This window comes from Astyanax mexicanus, unplaced genomic scaffold (assembly GCF_023375975.1).
Source record: "Astyanax mexicanus isolate ESR-SI-001 unplaced genomic scaffold, AstMex3_surface scaffold_59, whole genome shotgun sequence".
Lineage (NCBI taxonomy): Eukaryota > Metazoa > Chordata > Actinopteri > Characiformes > Acestrorhamphidae > Astyanax > Astyanax mexicanus.
In genome coordinates, this window is record NW_026040069.1 from 93078 (window position 1) to 113628 (window position 20551).

At 40.7% G+C, this 20551-nt stretch overlaps 1 protein-coding gene across 2 annotated transcripts; it reads left to right on the top strand.

The window, feature by feature from the left end:
• Nucleotides 1–1897: 1897 nt before the first annotated feature.
• On the top strand, nt 1898–20495 carry arhgdia (Rho GDP dissociation inhibitor (GDI) alpha). Of its 2 annotated transcripts, none has more exons than XM_022671459.2 (6): nt 1898–2045; nt 14620–14814; nt 16051–16134; nt 16998–17074; nt 17374–17437; nt 17895–20495. In XM_022671459.2, the coding sequence occupies exons 2-6, from the start codon at nt 14628–14630 to the stop codon at nt 18092–18094; spliced, it is 612 nt and encodes a 203-aa protein (XP_022527180.1). In that variant the 5' UTR covers nt 1898–2045; nt 14620–14627; the 3' UTR covers nt 18095–20495. The 2 variants fall into 2 exon arrangements, with proteins under 2 accessions (XP_022527180.1, XP_022527181.1); XM_022671460.2 differs by lacking the exon at nt 1898–2045 and adding an exon at nt 2336–2359.
• The last annotated feature ends 56 nt before the right edge of the window (nt 20496–20551 follow it).

Below are 20551 nucleotides of genomic sequence, written 5' to 3' on the forward strand. Positions count from 1 at the left end.
CACTCCTGCGCTTCTGTTAAACACAGCTTCAGATCAAACAGGCAGAGTCTAAGATAATTTTATGTAGAGAGCGTGCTGTAAATCTTATAAAAACGGGGGCTTTTCCTAACAGTAAAAAACATTGAATGTTGTGTAATGTCTTTTTAAGGAGACTTCATCATTCACGTCTACTGTGGTACATGAGGAGGAACGGTTTGTAATTTTATTGATGGAAAATCAGCTTTTATTTCACTTAATTTGGCTAAAAGGCATCAGTGAGTGCTAAAATTCTCATGTTGATTGTTTATTTAACGGTTTTGACTGGATGAGACTAAACGAAGCTTCAGATAAAAAGTGCTTCCCTCAAATAATATAAATATACTTCTACTGATATACGATTAATTATTAATTTATTACTATTTAAATGTACATTTCTACACTGCAGGGAGTAATATCAAACAACTATTCGAACTGAATCGATTCATTTGGATCAGTGTTTAGATGCACTGAATCAAAGTCCGTGTCAAAAATAAATAAATAAAAAAGTCACGTGACCGTCCAAAAATCCGGTTTCATTATTATTATTACTATGACTATTATTATTAATGATTAACCCGTTAGTGAGATGGAGATCTGCAGGATGATTTTAAAGTAAAGAAAGTAATGATTCTGATTGAACACCAGATTTAGTCACTGTGGTGGAAGATGATTCAAACGTCTCACGAGATTATTATCAATAATTCAATCTCCCAAAAGCCTCACCTTTACCATCAATCCCCGCAGGAACACAGTGTCGCTATAATAACTGAATACAAACAATATAAACATATTTAATACATAAAGTTTAATATAGCACATATAAAACATACAGTGTAAATGATGCGCGGTGAGTTAATATCGTCAGCAGTTTTTATTGGAGTTTTTTAAACAGACACATTAACGAGGCACGGGCTACGCTTACACACACACACACACACACAGGCTTCCAGCTCCCTCGCCCAATCTCTGTCCTGCTACTGATCTGACGTCGCCTCAACAGTCCAATAGAAAGTCTTATATAATAATGCATAAAACAGGGAGGCGCAGTAATAAATAATACATATATTAAATGAGTGAGTTTTGTTGTTGGCGATTAAAGCTGAGATTATATTAGTGTTGGTATGTGAGTTAATATTATACAGTGTTCAGCGTTTATTATTATAGCCTGTTACATACAGTCATTCTCCTAAAGCATATTACTGCTGTCCAATATTTAAAAAAATGTATCCCCAAAACAGCAGCTTTATAGTAGAGATAAAACCTTACACGGTAAATAAAAACCATTCCAAAGTGTTTCTTTCTGTCATTATGTATAATTTCGATTGGTCCATTCATCAAAAACGTTCTGAAAAGAGTGTATTATATTATACTACAACAATGGAGATACTTGTTTTTCACTGGACTCGATGATATGAAAATATGACCCCATACCTGCACTACTGTTTATACTGGCACAAACATACCCACTTTAATTCCCATTAAACTGTGAACGTTTAAAGGACTGTAGCACTCGTTCACTTTATCAGCCTTAAGCTTTATACCTCTATATTTACACTAATGTTTATACGGGTTCTGTTTATACTGGTACTGTCATCACGCCTCCCATCACTATTACACTATTGTTATATGCATGTCTATATAGGTGTCCTTGTTGTATTGTATATTTAGTGTCTCTCGTTTTTATATTTATATTGTTATTTTCTGTACTTTCTGTAATTTTGGGAAGGAGATACTCCTTCCTAATACTCTGTATGTCCTGTACATATACAGTATTCACAATTAAACTACTTAAACTACTTAAGTTTTGTAATGATTCTGGTGAATCGGTTCGCTGAGTGAATCGGGTGTGCATCAGTCGCAGGTGCTGTTCCGGGCATGCGCAGCAGCAGGCAGGCGCAGGTCTGCGCGCGCTCTTGGCCTCACGCGTCTGTGTTCCCGGAAGCGCCGCTCCTCCTCGCGCCGCAGAAACACCGAGAAGCTTCAGCAGAACCAGAACCAGAACCGCAGGACCAGGACACGCTCCTCCGGTAAGCGGTGCTGCTTCCCGCGGGGTTAGGGGGTGTCGGTACCGGTCTGTAGTTCTGCAGCTCCGAATAAACTACAGACCCTGACAAAGCTAACCGGCTAAAGCTAACCCAGCCCAGCTTCACCCGGCTAACCGGATCAGTAACCGCCTTATTACACCCTCCCCCGGGACACCCAGGCCCGAACACCCCTGTTCTGCTGGTAGACCTGTGTCTGGACCCGGAGCTGTGAGGGTTCGGGCTGTGAGGGTTCGGGCTGTGAGGGTTCGGGCTGTGAGGGTTCGGGCTGTGAGGATCACATGCTGAGAGTATAGTCAGTGAGTAATGGTCAGGCGGCTGTTGTCTGCTGTAGTCAGTGTGATTTAAGCGGTTTTAATAGATGATTATTTATTTAGAGTATCTGTTAGAGTACCGGTCTGCGGGCTGGGTGTGGATCTGCTGATGTTCTGCGAGCTGAAAGTGGAAGTTCTGTAGTTCTGTATCAGGAAACGCTGGTTTTGCTGGTTTTACTCAGTAAGAGGTTCGACAGACATGTTTAGATTCGGATTGGAAAATTCCCTAAATTATAAGTCCACCCAAATACAGCAGATAGAAGCAGCGTTTACACTTATTTTAAACTGAATCAGTCAGAATCTGTGAGAGATGGGTTATAATAAAAAAAACAGCAGTCTCAAACAAATAACCTAAATCTAATTACTCTATAGCAGACAATTACATATAAAGCAGAAACTGCTAAACTGGCATACTAGGTAAAGTACATAGTATTTATTCATCTTTAAAGTGAAAAAAAAAACAAAGCCAGGGGAAAAGTGATACTAGTCTTTATTCTTGCAACATCTAAAAAACATGAAACTTTTTACTTACTCAAAAACTATTCCCCCTAAAAAAGCAGCTAATGATCTAAAGCATAGATGTGTTATTTAGCTGAATAAACCAGAAGTTAAATACAGTAACTAGTTAAGTGGACGAGTATCAGACTGGGGTTAATACAGTAATATTTATTATCTGATCTCTCTTCTGGATCTGCAGTAAAGTAAATGAGCAGTTCTACAGAGTATATTATTATTTAATCAGCCTTATTATTACACTCAGGATATTTATAATTATCTTATTCGGGTTAGATCAGTATTCTGCTTAGATTCAGGATGTGTAATTTAACGGGTGGTAAATCTGAGGACCGAGCTTCAGTTCAGTTTTCTGACGGAAAAAAATGGTGATTATCGGATGTTTAAAAAAACAAAAAGCATTGGACGCGCATATGAAATTAACAAATAAAATCAGAATGCGTTAACTGAAGCTGTATTAGCGCTACTTTTAGCGTTAACTATCCTGGCTAAGCTAACCGAGCTAAGCTAAGCTAACTGAGGGGGTTGAGGAGGAAATGACCGGGCGAAAATTTCCCACAGCTTTTATTAAATAAACTCTTTCTATAATCATTATCATTATTATCGGCTACAGTAGCTCTCCTCATTACTGTCTCTTAATGTCGAGTGGATTTTGGGCTTTATGTAACTTTTTACAACTTCCCATTCTGTAAGACTAAGGGCGTTTTTTTAGCTTAGCTTAGCTTAGCCACAGAGCAGGATTCTGTTCTGCTTCCTGTAACATTAAGCTCCTGAACTGCAATTTATTCAGTTTAGTTATCTTAAGCTTTTACAGTTAAGGTATTTCTACAGTTTAAATGTCTTTTAAATGTATCTAATCTAGTGAGTTGTTTTTTTTTATTCAGCACTTAGTTTGTTTAGTTATAAAAGTTTTAAAAGTGGAAAATATGCAGCATTTTTGTAACTAGCTATCTGATTTTATTTTTATAGGGTTATTGTGCTTTTACTTTGATTTGTAGGCTTTACTAATTACTGCATAATATTAGACGTTTTAATAAAATGTATGTGGTGATCTGCTTTAGACGATGATTTAATAAGCCCTGCCACTGGGTGGTCGTGATTTTCTAGATAAGCCTAGTGTTATCTGGAAGTAGGCACGGACAATAAATCGTTTCAGCATCGCTGTTGTAACGTTTGGGTGCTCAGTAGTTACGTAACAGGACAGGTAATGTAATATAACACAAATTTAACTACATTTAAACATTTTTTTACTGTATGATGCACAAGAAAAATTCGCACAGATTTAAATTTTCCATGATCTTTTAAAACATTTACTAATTTTTCTACTTAATGTCACTTATCTACTGAAAATTGTAGTGAAAATTGAATTTGGTCTGAATATTATAATATTGAAATTTGTGTCACAAGAGAATAAATATTGTACTGTTATTGTTTTTCACTATTGTGCTATCCTACCTGGAGCTGAGGTTTGGCCTGCTCCAGGGCTAGATAGATGTTTTGTGCTGTAAGGTGGACTAGGACCAACAAAATTAAAATAGCCAATGTAACGTCATTTTTGGAACAGGTTGTGAATTAGAACAGTGTAAAGAAGCTGCTCTGCTCTTCTGTTATACTGGAGTTGGGGCCGAGCTGCTCTTCCTTCCTGCGTTGCAGTAGAGTTTCTAGTTCCTTCTCTCAGGAGAGCCGAGCCGAGATGGGCGGTGGCTGCTGGCTTTCTCTCTCTCTCTCTCTCTGAACTTCTTCTGTACCTGATACTCTTATGTTCATGTTCCATGCCTTTGCATTAGGGATGAGCAATATTTAAATATCAGTGTATATAATTCTGCAATTTCTGTAGTACTTCAGTAGGCAGTTTTGGAGAGATGGATGGATGGATGGATGGATGGATGGATTTGCAGTGCTGTAAATGTGGCCCAAATGCCTCTCGTACCACTTCCTGTAGTAGTTGGAGTGATTTTGAATTAAATCTCTTTTTTTTTTTTTTATTGAGTCTCCTTTTTTAATCTTTTTTTTTAAATCTCTTTAGTCTATTTCGGGAACATATAGACTTTTGAAATAAACATATTGTGAACTCTGTATTCAAAGGACATTACAGAGTGAATCTGTTATCGGGACAATCGTATTTAATGCTGTACTGATTTATTAAACACCATAGGCAGCAAGTTATCGAGACAGCTACCTTTTGTTTTAGACACAGCAATTCTGTTTTTCTTAATTCGAGAGTATTTTCTTCAAATTGAATAGATAATGGTTTCGCAAGAGCAGGTTAGACGCAGTCAGTCCTTCTCCACTGTAGTAGGAACATAGAGCTGTTGTGAATGTACGAGGGCTCATTCTGTTACAAGTTTTTTACATCTGTGATTTACACTCACCAGGACTTTTCCCACCTGCACATCCTGTAGTTTACTTCACTTTTATTGAACTGAGATTTGTCTTTGAACTAATTCTGATTGGCCCTGTGACCCCATTTGAGAATTTTAGAGTTTTAGAGTCAAATTTTAAAGACATTGAGAAAAACGCAGCTCATTTCATTTACTTGTCAGCAATAATGAGTTTATATAAATATATTAAAGAGTAAAAGTTAGTCTAATCATAACATAGGACTAGAAACATAGTATAACACTGCTATCTTGTTGGTGGGGTCATCCACTGTCTGCCACCAATCTTTACCCCAATCTAATATAACAATAAATACTGTGTTTGATAATCAAAAAAGTATTTTAAAAAATGATAATTCGATTTATATCTATTTCATTACTCCTATAAGAAACAGTGGGGGTTTTGCCTCCTTTTGTTAGTTCTGCTGCCGCATCCTCACGCAGATTATATGACCTGAATTTGTTTGTTTCTAGAACTTTCGTTTGCTTTCTGTAATGAGACTGAAGCTGTTTCTCGATGTTTGTGGCTTCACCTGTAAAGTTGAGTGTTATGTTTAGTCATTAGTCTCTCAATATGACCACGCTGATGAACCAGCCTAATGCCATGCTGCTGTACCTGATAGCTTACCAGCACAAGGTGTGTGTTCGCCACCTTTAGCCATCTGGACCAGTTTAGATAAAACCAGTTAGTTTATCTTTACAGTACAGTAATCTGATCTACCTCTCACTGAAACATGATGGAGCTTCGCTGGTGTTCTTATCCTCACTTTACCCTACAGACTGACCTGCACTCAGCCTACACTGCTCAACACCGCCGGACTGACCGCAGCTCCTACCAAACCGAAAGATCCGGTTTAATACGACCGCTACGCACTGATAGCGTACTAATGTCTACATCGTGCGCATAAGCATGTGGGAATGTTAATATTATAACTGAAAAATAATTGTCATTCAGAAGATACAGTCATGAACAAAGCGTTCACTGCACAACAGAGTACACCTCTACCTTACAAACAAAAAATGGATGAAAAATCCAGTTTTGTGTATTTAGTCTTAAAAAGTCACCCCCCCATTCTGTAAGTGTGCTGTAAGAGGAAGAAGGAGGTTTGGTAAAGGAAATTGAAGTAACAGGAAGCAGAATGAATGCATTTCCCCGCCCAGCTCGAGCACATGGCTTTAGCAGTGCTTTACTGTGAATCAGGGCGAGGGTCTGTATACCAGCTGTGTGAGTGTTATAATATTTAATCCTGTTTTAATTAGTTTCACACTGCAGTTCAGTGTTTTACTACACTGTGTTGTACATTGTGTCCCCTATTTGGGCGGAGTCTCTCTATACTCAGCACTGATTGGTTTGTAGACTGTTGTCTGCCTTCCTGCAGCAGATTGAGTTTAGGTTTGTCCTGCAGCAGATTGAGTGTAACAGATTCCCCTTCCTAGCAAATAATGGGCTAGGGGTCATGCGCAAACTATGGAGCATAGCAAATATCAATATTTTTATTGTTCCAAATCATTACTGATACTTTACTGTTATAGTTTAAGAATTTCACCATACTGTATCATATACATTATAATTTCTGTTAAACATTTTGGATGTAGATTTTTAGCTCAGTGCTGTCTGGACTGAATGAGGGAGATGTAAAACAGCCTGAGGTTTGGAGCTGCTGTTTCTCTCTCTGTTTCTGTTTGTCAGATTAATCAGAGCATGTTCAGGACGGTGGGGAGAGCTGGGAGTCACTGTTCGGAGCTGAAGGTTTTATCTGTTCCTGCTCTTTCTCCCTCCAATTCCTTTTTCTGAAGGAGGCTGTCAGTCAGGAGCCTCTTCTGTATTTAATTTCTTCCCTGAGCTTTTAGAACTGGGCCAGTGCGCTTTTTAAATGTCTATATTTGAGTATATCAGAGTGGAGGCGATTCAGATGGCCTAAGCCTGTCCCAGGAGTGCTGGGCCTCAGCTTAAACAAAAGACAGCCCCCATCCTTCCTCCCTCCCCTAAATTTCCTGAGGACAGAGACTTTTAACACATCCTCTGGACACACTGCCTTTCTCACTTACTTCAGGGGAATCTACGCAATCTTTAATTTTTTTAGGAGATTTTAAACAGACCAGATGTTTCTAAGGGTTTAAGGAAATGTTTATATCAAAGTATTTAAATATTTTGTTTGTATGTTGTAATCAAGTTTATATATTGGAATTATATATAATTCCTCTATTGCCAAGTTCTTGCCAGTACACAGTACTGAAAACGGATCAGCACAGAAATGATTGATCCAGCTTTAGTTCCCGTCAGTGCAGCTGCCCTGCGTTCACGTCTTTATGCTGGAGTATTGATGGTGTTGGCTGCTGGTGAATGCTCAGCTGACGGTTTTTGATGTGGTAAGCGTTATTGAACGTAAAGTGACCATGAAGACTTGTGTCTGCACCGTCTGGCTGTTGCCAGGGAAAGGCAGCCCCTGCTGATTTCACCCCCTAAATCTGAAAAAATGAGCTCCAGCCTCTTCGCTGGCACCGGCAGGCTCGCCTCCATTCAGTCCAGACCTCCTGCAGCTCGGCTCTCTGTATTTTATAATTCCTTTATTTACTCGTTACCTTCCACAGAGCAAGGCGCTCCCTTCACTCCTCCTCCTCCCTTCGTCTGATTGGCTCCTGATGTTCCCCAGCCCCTCCTCAGCTTCACTTCACCTGCTCCTCTGATTCTGATGATCTTCTGTGGGAGGATTGTGGTGTAGCTTAACTACAGTTGTGAATCAGAGATCTGGATAATCAAATATAAATAGCAGATAGGAAGCAGCGGCCGCAGTCGGCCCACGGCGGATGTGTGTGAGAAAACAAGAATGTAATGTTGGTTGTGTGGTGAAATTCGGTGGGTGCTTTGAAGGTTCTGGATGTGATTTAGAATAATAAAGTTGTGAAGGTGCCAAAAAAGATATTTCTTTATAAGAATTCACTATTACATAATCAGCACCCAAAATTATTTGGCCGAAAATCAGCGTCCAGTGTGTGCTGAATAAGTAAAAAAAAAAGGCAGATCTGATACTAGGATAAGATAACCTTATTGAGACCACAGAAAACCACAGTAGATCACATGACCCCTGGAAATTACCTTTATAACAAGGAATAAACACACTGATCAAGGTGAAATTAATGCTACAGCACTTTCATTGTTCTGACTAATCGTTGAATTTAACCTACTTATATTTGAGTCAGACGTCTCAGTCTTTATTACAGAGCTGATCGGACTGGTTGTGGGTCTGATTGTATCTTATAGAGGGGAAGTAAGCAGGCTCCTGAATGAGGAACCAGTTAATAATGTGTAATCATGTCCAGGATCTCAGATCTCTGTGAAGATGAGTCGTATGCTCTTGTCTTGTCTCTGAGCTTTTCTACTGCAGAGAGTGAATAGAAAAATGGAGGAATGTGATCAGAGAGTTTTGTGTTGGAAAAAGGCAGCAGGCAGCTTGAGGAAGACAAATAGAAAGCCATAAACTGAGGAAGTGCAGAGCAGGCCGGAGGAAGAGGGAGTAGGCGTGCCAAGGAAAAGATGCCCAAACCGGATAGGGAAAGCTTTTAGCTTCAGAGAAACAGCACTGGTTGAACCTGAACTTTAACTTTGGGGTTTAATAAAAAAATCTTATTAAAACACGTTTAATTGGGAGAGAGCAGGCTGTGCTAATTGTAAAATGATCAGGCTCTGTAACAGTTTACTCATTTCTGTATCTCCATATTTAATTTGGTGTATTACTGTGGATACGGCGCGGGGTGCACTGACTGATCTGATGTGTTAGAACTGTGTTTTGTGTGTTAAAGCAGCGGCAGCAATAATCAGTGTAGCAGAAACACTGATTCCTTATTTGCAGTCCACTTTAATTTCTGAACGAGAGACAGAGACAGACAGCAGGTTTCTAACTGTAAAACTAGCTGTCTCTGAAATGCCCCTTCATTCACCCCCTTCATTAGGTCAGCTAGTCCCTAATGCTGTAAGTCTGGTCCAGTAGTATTGTTTTCCTCAGCGTATCAGGCCGGTAGTGTGTTGAGGTGCACTCCTGGAGTTTCTGTAGTAATTAAGGTCAGTCTACCTCGGCCCACGCTGAGGATGGAGCTCTGATTATATAATGGCTCATTACACTGAGTAGCTCCATTCTGCTGGACTGTTATTCTCCCGCACTCTGCTCTGACGGAGAGCTGGGCTAATTGTCGATTGACTTTCACGGTGCAGCTGACTGATACGGGCTCTCAGATCTCATCCGCCGGCCCGTTCTCTTCATCCTCTGCCTTTTTTGTCCGTCTCTCTGTCATGGTGCTCTTTTAAAGTGTCCTAATTCTAAAGGTGAAGATCAGCAGGGATTCGGGGAGTCGGATGAAAGGTCAGAGTGACTGCTGGTACTTATTTTTATTCTCTGTCCTCAAATGAAGCCCTGATGTTCCAGTGGACTTATGAGGAAGGGATTCTGTTTCCCTCTTCACTTCACTTCTTTATGGACAGGAAACCATCCATGGGTTGTTTCTGCTGTTTCAGTAAAAATAAAATGACAATAGAAGCTGCTTATCAGTACTGTATGGAGACAGTTTGGGCTGGACAATAGCCAGAATTCATATCATATTTTTGTAATGTCTTTTAATACAGGAACATTTTAATATCCATAGGAACAAAAACCTGAGATGTACGCCATTATGCACTGAGAGATGAAAGCCTATAGTGTTCTGCTGTCTGTGCTCAGTCTAAATGCAGGGAACTAAACTTAGAGCCCTATAATGAACACTAGACTAATTTTGTGCGATGTTTGGATGGTTTGATGTACCTTAATGTGTCTAAAAATGATGCAGAAAAAGTATGGGGTAGTATGGGGAAGGACTGGGAGTATAGAGTGTTATATTGGGATTGGTTGTTTAATGTGACTCGGGGCTGTTCCGGACGTATCGGGTGTGACGAGCAGAACTTTGTGACAGAGGCTTTACACAAAACTGATACCCTGCATTTAGAGACACGACACCCCACAATGCTTTATGAGAATAATTGCGTCTCTTGAGGCTCATCAGATGGCTGGTCTTGTGTTTCAGTCTGTCCCATTACTTTCTTCCTCACAATCTTTATTAGCTATAATCCTGTATTAATCTTTTTTAGTAGGTGTTGCTAAGGAACAGACCCTAATCTGTTTTTTTTTTTTTTTGGGTGGGGTGGGGGGGGGGGTGCACAATAGTTAATGTATTCTCCTTCATGGTGAGCGCGTGAACTGTGTGTAATGGCTCTGGAGTGCAGAAGCCAGGTCAGGTTCTTATAGGTAAGTGTTGCTGTTTATAGGTCCATGAGATTCTTCAGGCAGTTATTTACAGTTACAGAGCACCAGCCTGTGGGAGAATTTTAAGAGCTTTACGCAGGAGCGACGCTGGAGAACAGTTCAGTGTCCTGCGGAGTTTAATAGTAGGGTAGAGGTGAAATTGACTTGCAAATTGCAAATCCGAGAAGCTGCCAAATGTTGAAGCTAATATTTATAGTTTTCCTGGCAGCTTGTGAGAAGTTCCTGTCTGTGAAGACTTTATGAATGAACGACGGCTGATCTGAGTCTGTTCTTTGCGAAATCAAGTACAGAAGCAGCTGCATCATCATCAGCTTATATATCAGTTCTAGGCTTCAGTTCATCCAAAACGAGTCAGCCTGATCAATACATTGATCTGCCAGCACCCAGTTTAGAGTGTGGATGCAGCAGTGTCCTGTTTTGCTTGTGGTTTTTGAGGAATGAGTTCAGCTGACATGTTCTGGAGGTCTTTTATTAAAGCTTGCACAGATTCTTTGTTTATTATTATTATTATTATGGGCATGTTCTCTCTCCTCAATCTAACCCCCCCCCCCCCTCCCCCCTCCCTCTGCGCTGTGCCAATCCTTTAACAGTGCCAGGCTGCCAGCTGTTGGACTCTAGTGTGGGTCGGTGTCAGTAAACTTGGTGATGCAGTGGAGGGCAGCAGTTAGTATGTAGCAGTATCCTGTCTTCTGACATTTAAATGACCAGTATGTGCTAAATTGTCATCCAGTGCCAAAGTTTAATCGCAGTTGTAGATAAATTGAGTCAAATTAGGGTCAGTTTTTCAGACGGGGATTAAGCCTAGTCTTGGACTGCAGTCTCTTTAAACCCCTCAGCTGTAAAATGCACCCTGAGGCTCTGAGGCTGAAGATCGCTGCAGGCCGAACAGGATTTTCTTCTCGTATGGGAACGCCGAGGCCTAGATGGAAAAATGCTGCAATCGTAGTTCTTGTCTGGCTCTGCTCCAGCTCCCCACCCTCCCATCCATGTTTTGGAGAAGCTGAGATGATTGGCCAAGGTTTGATGGGAGTGTGTGTGCTCCGAGCGCACAGATCACATCTATACTGGTTATCTGAGGAATTTCAGGTTTTTGTTGAGGTATAGGCACTGATTTTACAGGTGGCATTCTTCTGTAGTAGTGCCTACATCTGTTTGTAACTTACGCTGGCACAGCAGTGCTGCAGATTTATGGGTTTATTTGCTCATTGGATTCTCTAATTTCTTCTCTTGAAGACTTGAATAGCAGCCAGTTGCAGTAGTGAAGCATCTGGTACGTCTTCTGGAACACGGTGTAATTCTCCTGGCGTCTCTTCCTGCTGCAGTGAGGTCAGCTCTCTCACATAACTCCACAGTAATGCTAAAACAAAACTTACTTTATATTCCTGCTTTTTTGTTGTTGAATTGCCTGTTGGGAAATAAAATCACTACATGTACTACTATTAAATATCTCAGTTTATTGGAAGTCAGTGGAAAAATTTAATTGTTTCTATTCATTGTGACATTCAGACACAGTGTTTAAAACGAATGAATAAATACTGTTTGTGTGGCTGAGATTAAAATCTGCAAAAATCTGGAGTGACTCGTCAATGTAACGTACACCCTACTTAACGGAAAAATGTTTGCATAAGTGTCAATTGGCCCAGTCCCTAAAAAAAAGGTAAATTATACATTTTATTTTTGTAATTTTTATGGTTACAAATCTTTCAAATGTTTCTGCTCAAATCGAACATAAGCCATTTACAGTAATGAATTAGTTGTTAAATTAATGGACTAGAAAAGAAATAGAAATAATATGTATTTTTGTATGTATGTATAATTAAGGCACCTTTCTTCTGAATTTTACGTCGGCAGTGTCTCTGCACATCCTGTGAACTGAGCTCTGAAAGTGATGGAGTTGAGTGTGTTAAAAGCGTATACCATGTAAGGCAAAGAGAGCACGCCTGCGAGCTGCTCTGAGCAAAAGCAGTGATGCAACCACAGTACAGGAAACTGCAGACGAGAGGCAAAACCTCTTAAATCCAGCTCTGGGCTGCACCATACTGGGGGAAAAAATACAGATATTTAGTTGTTTTGTGATAAATATTGTGATGTTAAATCAAAATTCTCGATTTTGTCCCATAAGTCAGTTCATTGTTGCTGTGATGCTAAAATTATATTTTGTGTGGAACAGTGGCACTCTACTTCACTCTACTCTAATCTACTCTACTCTACTTTTCTCTACTATACTCTACTTCACTATACTCTACTCTACTCTACTTTTCTCTACTATACTCTACTTCACTATACTCTACTCTACTTTTCTCTACTATACTCTACTTCACTATACTCTACTCTACTCTACTTTTCTCTACTATACTCTACTTCACTATACTCTACTCTACTTTTCTCTACTATACTCTACTTCACTCTACTCTACTGTACTCTACTTTTCTCTACTATACTCTACTTCACTATACTCTACTCTACTTTTCTCTACTATACTCTACTTCACTATACTCTACTCTACTTTTCTCTACTATACTCTACTTCACTATACTCTACTGTACTCTACTCCATTTCATTTTATTTTGCTCCACTGTACTTTATTGAGGAAGCAGTGAACAGTGTGAGGGAACTGCATTGCAGCAGAGTATTGCAGCAGTGAGCTTTATGCCTCGATTCTTTATTTATTCATATCACTCTCTTCTTTTTTTGTGGATCAGTGGAAATGAAATCACATGCCAGGCTGAAGTTTGTGCAGACCTTTCCCCTCTCAGGATTTAGAGTTGGTGACCTGGCAGAACATGTAATCTGATGCTTTAATACTGTTTTGGTTTCTTTTTTGAGGCCTGTTTGTTGGTCCAGGTCTTTCGACTTTTTTTGCTTGATCCAAATCAAAATATCAAAATACCAGATGTGAAAGGCACCACAGTCTGGTTCAGCTTTTGCAGTGTAAAAACACTTGCTGTCATTAAATCAGGATCTGAATATCAGCATTATGGGATTTCCTCTGTGCTATTTAACTCTTGCAGCTTTCTGAGATCCAGTATTTTGTGCACTTTGCCCAAACAGGCTTTGTATTGAGTGATACAGGGCATATTTTTCCCCTGCAGAAAAAAGCAAAGCAAACTTTTTCCACCATTATTCAGCTTAAAGTAGCTCCACACTTCATTGGTAAAATCCGGAGAACCCTGACATTTAAAACGAGGCATTTCGAACTTTAAAACTGCACAAGAAGCTTATAAAAAACACTGCTTACATCCCATAGTGTAGATACATCTCAGAGTGCTGCCATCTTAAATTTAATTTCAATTCTCTGTATGTCCTGTACATATGCAGTATTGACAATAACACGACTTGACTTGACTTAAGTCACAATAAATCAACCGTTGAGCAGAACGAATAGTAGTTAGTTGAGCAGATTGCAAAATTAATTCATTGGAAATTCATGAATTCCAGCTGTTGCTGAAAATATCTGGCTACTGTCGATATTAGAATGCAAAGAACCAACAACAAAGTACACAAACATTACTCAAAGTTTTACTATTCATGCCTGACGGTTGACTACCGTTACATTACATTACATTACATTCGGCAGACGCTTTTGTCCAAAGCGACTTACAAAAGTGAAGTACAAAAGTAATAGAAGGTAAAAACATCTTCAGATAGGGCTTAAAGGAGGTCAAATGGAAATAATGGGATAGAGGAATGAAGGAGGGGAAGAAGGAAATGAGGTTAGATGTAGTTAGTAGTTAGTTAGTTAGAGGTGTTAGGAGAGTAAGTGCTCTTTGAAGAGCTCTGTCTTCAGGAGTTTATTAAAGATAGTGAGAGATTCTCCTGATCTGGTAGTAAACTGCAGTCTCAAAGAATTCTTTCTTTAAATTAAAAGCAGTTGTGTTGAGTGAAGAAAGGACAGAATATTTGAATAAATTGTGCCTCTTCTACCGTTCTTCCTTAAATCAGATTCCCCTGTAGTGCAAAAGCAGGAAAACGGAGCAGAAAGTAGAGAAAGTGAAAGAGCAAACATTTATGTTTATTATAGTTATTTAATCATCTGTGTGACGGTTTCTTTTGTTGTGTTCAGTCTAGATCATGGCTGAGCATGAACCCACCCCCGAGCAGCTAGCGGCCATCGCTGCCGAGAACGAGGAGAGCGAGGCTGTGAACTACAAGCCCCCGGCACAGAAGAGCCTGCAGGAGATCCAGGAGCTGGACAAGGACGACGAGAGCCTCCGCAAATACAAGGAGGCTTTGTTGGGCGCAGCATCTGTAGATATAGGTAAGTATCACTGTGAAATACACACACACACACACACAATATACTATTCAGTCACCTTTTTCACTATTTTCCACATGATCATTGCATGTTCCTTTTTTTATTATTAAATTGGAATGATATTGCAATAGTTAAATATAGTTCACCACTGTTAGAAGTGTTCATTATTGTAGTGAGTAAAGTGAAAAGAGTGTGAATTTCTGCAGAGAATGAGATTTAGATTTGGACAGAATTCTCAGCCTGAGTATTTTAATATTTACTGTAATTTACAAAAACATATTTACTATAAAACACTACAGTGTGTAGTCACATGACTCCACCCCATTCAGTGTAGAGCGGAAACATCGAACACAGAAAAATCAGAGCATGAACCCACCCCAGGTCAATATTGATCGATAATTTTAATCAATATCGATCGATCGATCAATCGGTCAATATTGATCAGCTAATCTTTACTGGCCATCTCTAAACCTGTACTGTATAGAGCAGCTCAGTGTCTCTGCTGTCTCCAGACCTGCAGCTACATTCACACTACATTACAAATATTGGTAAAAAAATTAATACTCCCATTAATTTGAGAGACAAACTGGACAGAGAGCGAGGGGTGTGTGTAGTGTGTGTGTGTGTGTGTGTGTAGTGAGTGTTCTAGTCTGGAGTGCTGTGCTGATTATATGACCTGGTTTTGTTGATCTGCGGAGCTGCAGACTCTGGGCAGCGCTGTTCAGACGGGGTTCTGTTCCTGAACACATCCGTATCTGTGGATGGCAGGTCATCAACTCCAAAAGGAGATCACACCCCTAGAGATGTTCTCGCGGAGGCGTTAGACGCTCTCTCTGAGGCGTTAGACGTTCTCGCGGAGACGTTAGACGTTCTCGCGGAGACGTTAGACGTTCTCGCGGATGCTTTAGACGCTCTCTCGGAGGCGTTAGACGCTCTCTCGGAGGCGTTAGACGCTCTCTCGGAGGCGTTAGAGCGCTTCCCCTTTAAGAGCGCTGGAGAAGGTAATGGTGTAGAAACCTGCACGTGAACAGGACTCATGATTAAACACCTCCTGGAGTTTGGTGTGGAGCAGAAGTACAGAAGGTGACCGGAGCTTCCAGAAGCTGCTAGAAGCAGATCCTCAGTGCGTCTCTGTTTGAAGCTGTTGGAGCTGCTCAATTATTTTTAGATTTACCCAAAAATATCTGCCTGTAACACATGAAATAAAAACTGATTGTAATTTTAGACTTTCTGTTTCAGATCCCTCCGCGCCCAACGTCCAGGTGACACGGCTAACTCTGATGTGTGAAACTGCTCCTGCTCCTCTGACCCTCGACCTTCAGGGTAAGTGATGTGAGGTGGGCTGGTCTGGTCTAATGTAAAGAGGCACTCAGTTTAGCTTCACCCTCAACTGGAGGCAATATTATCTATTAAGCGTCATTATTAGATTACCCATCATTAGTCCTCACTGAGCTGTAAAGCATGCTGGGTATATAATCAGCATTATACTGATCCTGAATCCCACACTGACTCACCACGGCCTCTTCAATCACTCTGAACCACCAGAGGGAAACATACGGCCGTACGCTTGACCCGGCTCGAAGATTGAATTCAGTGAATTTACCACCCGTTTCTTCAGCCTACAACCGAACTGATACGACCCAAACCCGAGATCTCTAATCAAAGTCAAATTTAAAGGCAGAACTAATCAGAATCTTCTGTGTTAGTACTGCAGTACCAAAGACCTACACTTGGTCACATTTTTTGTATATAAAGTATAAAACTTCATAATTAAGGAACTAATGTTCTCCAGAAATGTTAGCTAGCACTGTTAGAACACAGCAGAGGCTGCAGGTAGGGTTAATCAGTCTGTTGTTCTGTTCTGTGAACAGTGAAAGAGGAGGGGTAGGTGCTGCTGATGATGAATTTAACACACTCTTCTGCTGAAAAGCTTCAGGAGTTAACAGTTCCTGGATTGGCCTGAGAATCAGAGTGAAGTTCTGGTTCCTGAAGGAGTTAATGATTTACTTTAATCTACAGAGATATATAGTACTGCCCTCCGGTGGCCAGAGGGGGAAGTGCAGCAGCTACTTTTCTCTTTTTAAAGCTGAAAATGATCTTTATTTAGATGCCTGAGATCTGATTCAGTATGTCTAGAAGGTAATATTCCACTCTGAATTGATCATGTTTTGTTTGTGTTTCCTCAGGAGACTTGGAGAGCTTTAAGAAACAGTCGTTTATACTGAAAGAAGGAGTGGAATACAGGATAAAGATCAGCTTCAAGGTGAGACTCAGTCTGTTGTTTTTCCCCACAGTAACCAGTATTTTTCCTGGATTCTTTATCTTAAGTGATTTCTGCTGTAGAAAGAGGAGCTGATGGGGTTTGAACATGTTTAACAGGTTTATTAAACTCGCTAATCCCAGTTTCATGCTACTGAGTTTAGCTGGTAATTTATCCAGTTGTAGAATTACTTCCTGTGTATCTCCACTCGCCGCTGTTACTGAACCCGAGATTCCACTTTTGAGGGGCGAGTCCGGTGGGTTACGTAAAGCTCATGTTCTGTTCTGTGAAAATCTTTTCAGGTGAATAAAGAGATCGTCTCAGGACTGAAGTACGTACAGCAGACGTACAGGAAAGGAGTGAAGCGTAAGTTTGGCCCAGTTTTACTCCCTTTACTTCCCTTTAGTTACACTTTCAAGTTGGAACATTATATTTTTCATATTTTTCACAATAAAATATACAGTAGATGTTGAAAGTGAGACATTTAATTTTTTAATGAAAAACATGAACTCATATAGAACTGTTATGTCTATTGATCAGCAGTGGGTGGGGTTTTAGCTGATCTCAGTTCTTTAGTGAATTTGTTTTTTTATTGGTGGAAGGTCAATTCCTCTGTAAAGCTGAGCTGTTGTAACGAGTGCAGTATGTGGTTTAGCTTTGTGTCTCTGAAACATGCTTCAATCTGGCGTTTCTAGTTGTTTCTTACTTTGAAATATCTGATCTGTTTTCTGTTCTGTGAACAGGTCTGATTTATGCAGCTTTAGTAGTGAGTTGTTCTTTAAAAAGCCTTTAGATTGATTTTCTCACATTTTCACTCCTTTAGTTGACAAGTCCGACTACATGGTGGGAAGCTACGGGCCTCGACCGGCCGAGTACGAGTTCCTGACCCCGCTGGAGGAGGCGCCGAAGGGCATGCTGGCCCGCGGGACCTACAACATCAAGTCCAAGTTCACCGACGACGACAAGCACGACCACCTGTCCTGGGAATGGAACCTGAACATCAAGAAGGACTGGAAGGAATGAGCCGTTCCTGAATTCCAGCCGCTTCACTTTTTCTTTAGTTTTTTTTCCTCTCTGACTTCCCTCCTCCTCTTCCTCCTCCTCTCCTCCTCTTCGTCAGTATGCCTCCATCATTCATCATCATAATGGATTATCTGGTTATTCAACAAAAAATCAAAATGCTCTCTTTCTCTCTTCTCTCACTCCGTCCACCTTCCTACCTTCCATGTCATCTTCTCCCTCGTTATCCCTTTGCCCCGCCCCTTTCTCCCTCGTTCTCCCATCCACCACCTACATTTGAGTATTGAGGCTTTGAAAAATATATATGTAAAAAGCAAACAAAACGTGCACAATCCAATTTTTGTGTTTTTGGTTTGTTTGTTATATAAAAATATAAAAAGAAAAAAAAGAGAGAGGAAAACGTATTCAAAAACTGAACGAAAATACCTGGACGCTTTTGACATGGCTGTTATTAGTAATCTTCTTCACATGCTTCACTAAACACTTCCTTTCCCTCCCGTTTCCTAAATCCAAAATTACCCAGATTTCCTCCCCTCTCCACTCTCGTGCTCTTTTTATCCTTTTCTTCCTTGTCGTCAACATTCCTTTCCTTTTCGTTAATTTTTCGTTCTTTTTTAAGTATATTAATTACATTATTACCATGATCTGCCTTGTGATGAGAGTAATGTGGAGTAATGGTGCCGATAATAATGCTAACATGTCGCTGGCGTTCGCTCGGATCCGGCGGCGTTCCTCCTCCACCCGGAGGAACAGTACTGAACATGTCTTGTCTTTATGCCTTTTGAGATGATGATGATGAAGATGATAATGATGATGATCTGTGTACAGTGGTGAAGCTGACGTCTGTAGAACTGTGTATTAATATACGTTGGGCTGACGACGGCGTGCGGGTCCTGTTTGTGTTTGGCTGAAATGGAAACGTGAGGATGTACGTTTGTACGTGATTTTTTTTACGTATAGGGTGTATGATCAGCCTCTTGCCATCATTAGTAATGTGTGTGTGTGTGTGTGTGTGTGTGTGTGTGTGTGTGTGTGTGTGTGTGTGTGTGTGTGTGTGTGTGTGTGTGTGTTCTCCCGTGACCGTTTATTTCGCCATGTGGCCTTAATATAATTCCTGGTAGCGTGATTTTGAGGAGCTCTTTGCCTTTTTTAAAGTGTAAAAAAAAAACGGTATGAGATCGCTGAAGCCCCGCCCCCGGAGCCCCCGGCTCATAATGCTGCTCCTCGTCGGAAACACTCGGCTCTTATCGACCGTTTCGTTCGGTGCCTCGTCGTCCAATTGGCTTGATTCAGGATGGACCAATTATAAAGGCCAGTAGAAGTAAAACCGTGATTCTGAAAAACACTTTCAGCCCCTCCTTCCGGCGTCCAGCTGAGCCTCTTATCCAGAGTGATTGAAGGTGCGGAGTTTAGTGTTCGGAGTCAGTGGACTCGTCGTATTGGTGTAGTGCAGTATCGCCGTTAGCGGTGTTATCCGCTGCACCACACCAACCACACCTTTATTCTTTTTGGTTTGTTCTTGTTATTTTTATGAACATTTCCCGATTCTACAAAAGGCAGGAGTTTAAATCTGTGGAATGTGCTCTTCGCCTTGTGGTCAGCAAGTGCTGTTGAGTTTACTCAAAGCAGAAAGGGCTGTTTTCACTCGCAGACCTTAAACTTACTGCACCACCGACGAATTACAGACATCACTGACTGTGCCTCCTCCATGTACAATCACAAGCTGCTTACAAACATCTGTGGAACCTGAGAGGCGTCTGACCTGAAGTCAGAACTTTAAAGGCCTCGGCGTTCGTCCTGCGAGTTCTCGAGAGTTGCGTTCGCTTCCGGACGGCGTCTCCGCAGGAAATCCGCGAGGCCGTAAGTTTCTGTTCAGTCTTTTCGGCTGAGGGCCGGAGTGTTGCAGGTTTTGGTTCTAAACTGATTTATTTCATTGTTCATTAAGGCATTTAAATAATTTAAAATTGAAGAAAGGATAAATTTGAGAATATTTGTTTGTAGGGATTAATTGAGCTTCTGATTGGGTGGAATGAACTCCGGCCCTTTCCTGATAAGACTGGACGCTCCTGCTTTAGTGAAGATTGAGAGGAACGAGGTTCGCGAGTCTAAACTCGAATCTGAACGATCCGAATCCTCTCGACCCTCCAGTCCGGCCGTGGATCTCCTCCAGGTTTAAACTGGGATCAGTAAAGTAAAGATGTGCCCGGTGTTTTATTTATACACTCCTTTTACTTTTATTTGTCTTTGTTTTTCTTACTTTCTCTAAACGGCCTTGCCCGAAGCGTCGGGTGGAGATTTGTTTTGCTGCTGCTTCTTCTCTTCAGTTGGTCTTTCTGTACTGCGATCACTGTGTTGTTGGAGATTACTGTTCATCTGTGTCAACATTAAAAGTGTTCAGAATGGAGTGTGTTTGGATTGTGTGTGTTTTTTTTCTGTTTACATTCATTGCTTGTTGTGGCG

Coding starts and splice junctions, on each gene's coding strand:
- arhgdia (XM_022671459.2), top strand. CDS start 14,628: ATGGCTGAGCATGAACCCACCCCCGAGCAGCTAGCGGCCATCGCTGCC. Junction 17,075..17,373: donor GGATAAAGATCAGCTTCAAG/GTGAGACTCAGT, acceptor AAATCTTTTCAG/GTGAATAAAGAGATCGTCTC. Junction 17,438..17,894: donor GTACAGGAAAGGAGTGAAGC/GTAAGTTTGGCC, acceptor TCACTCCTTTAG/TTGACAAGTCCGACTACATG.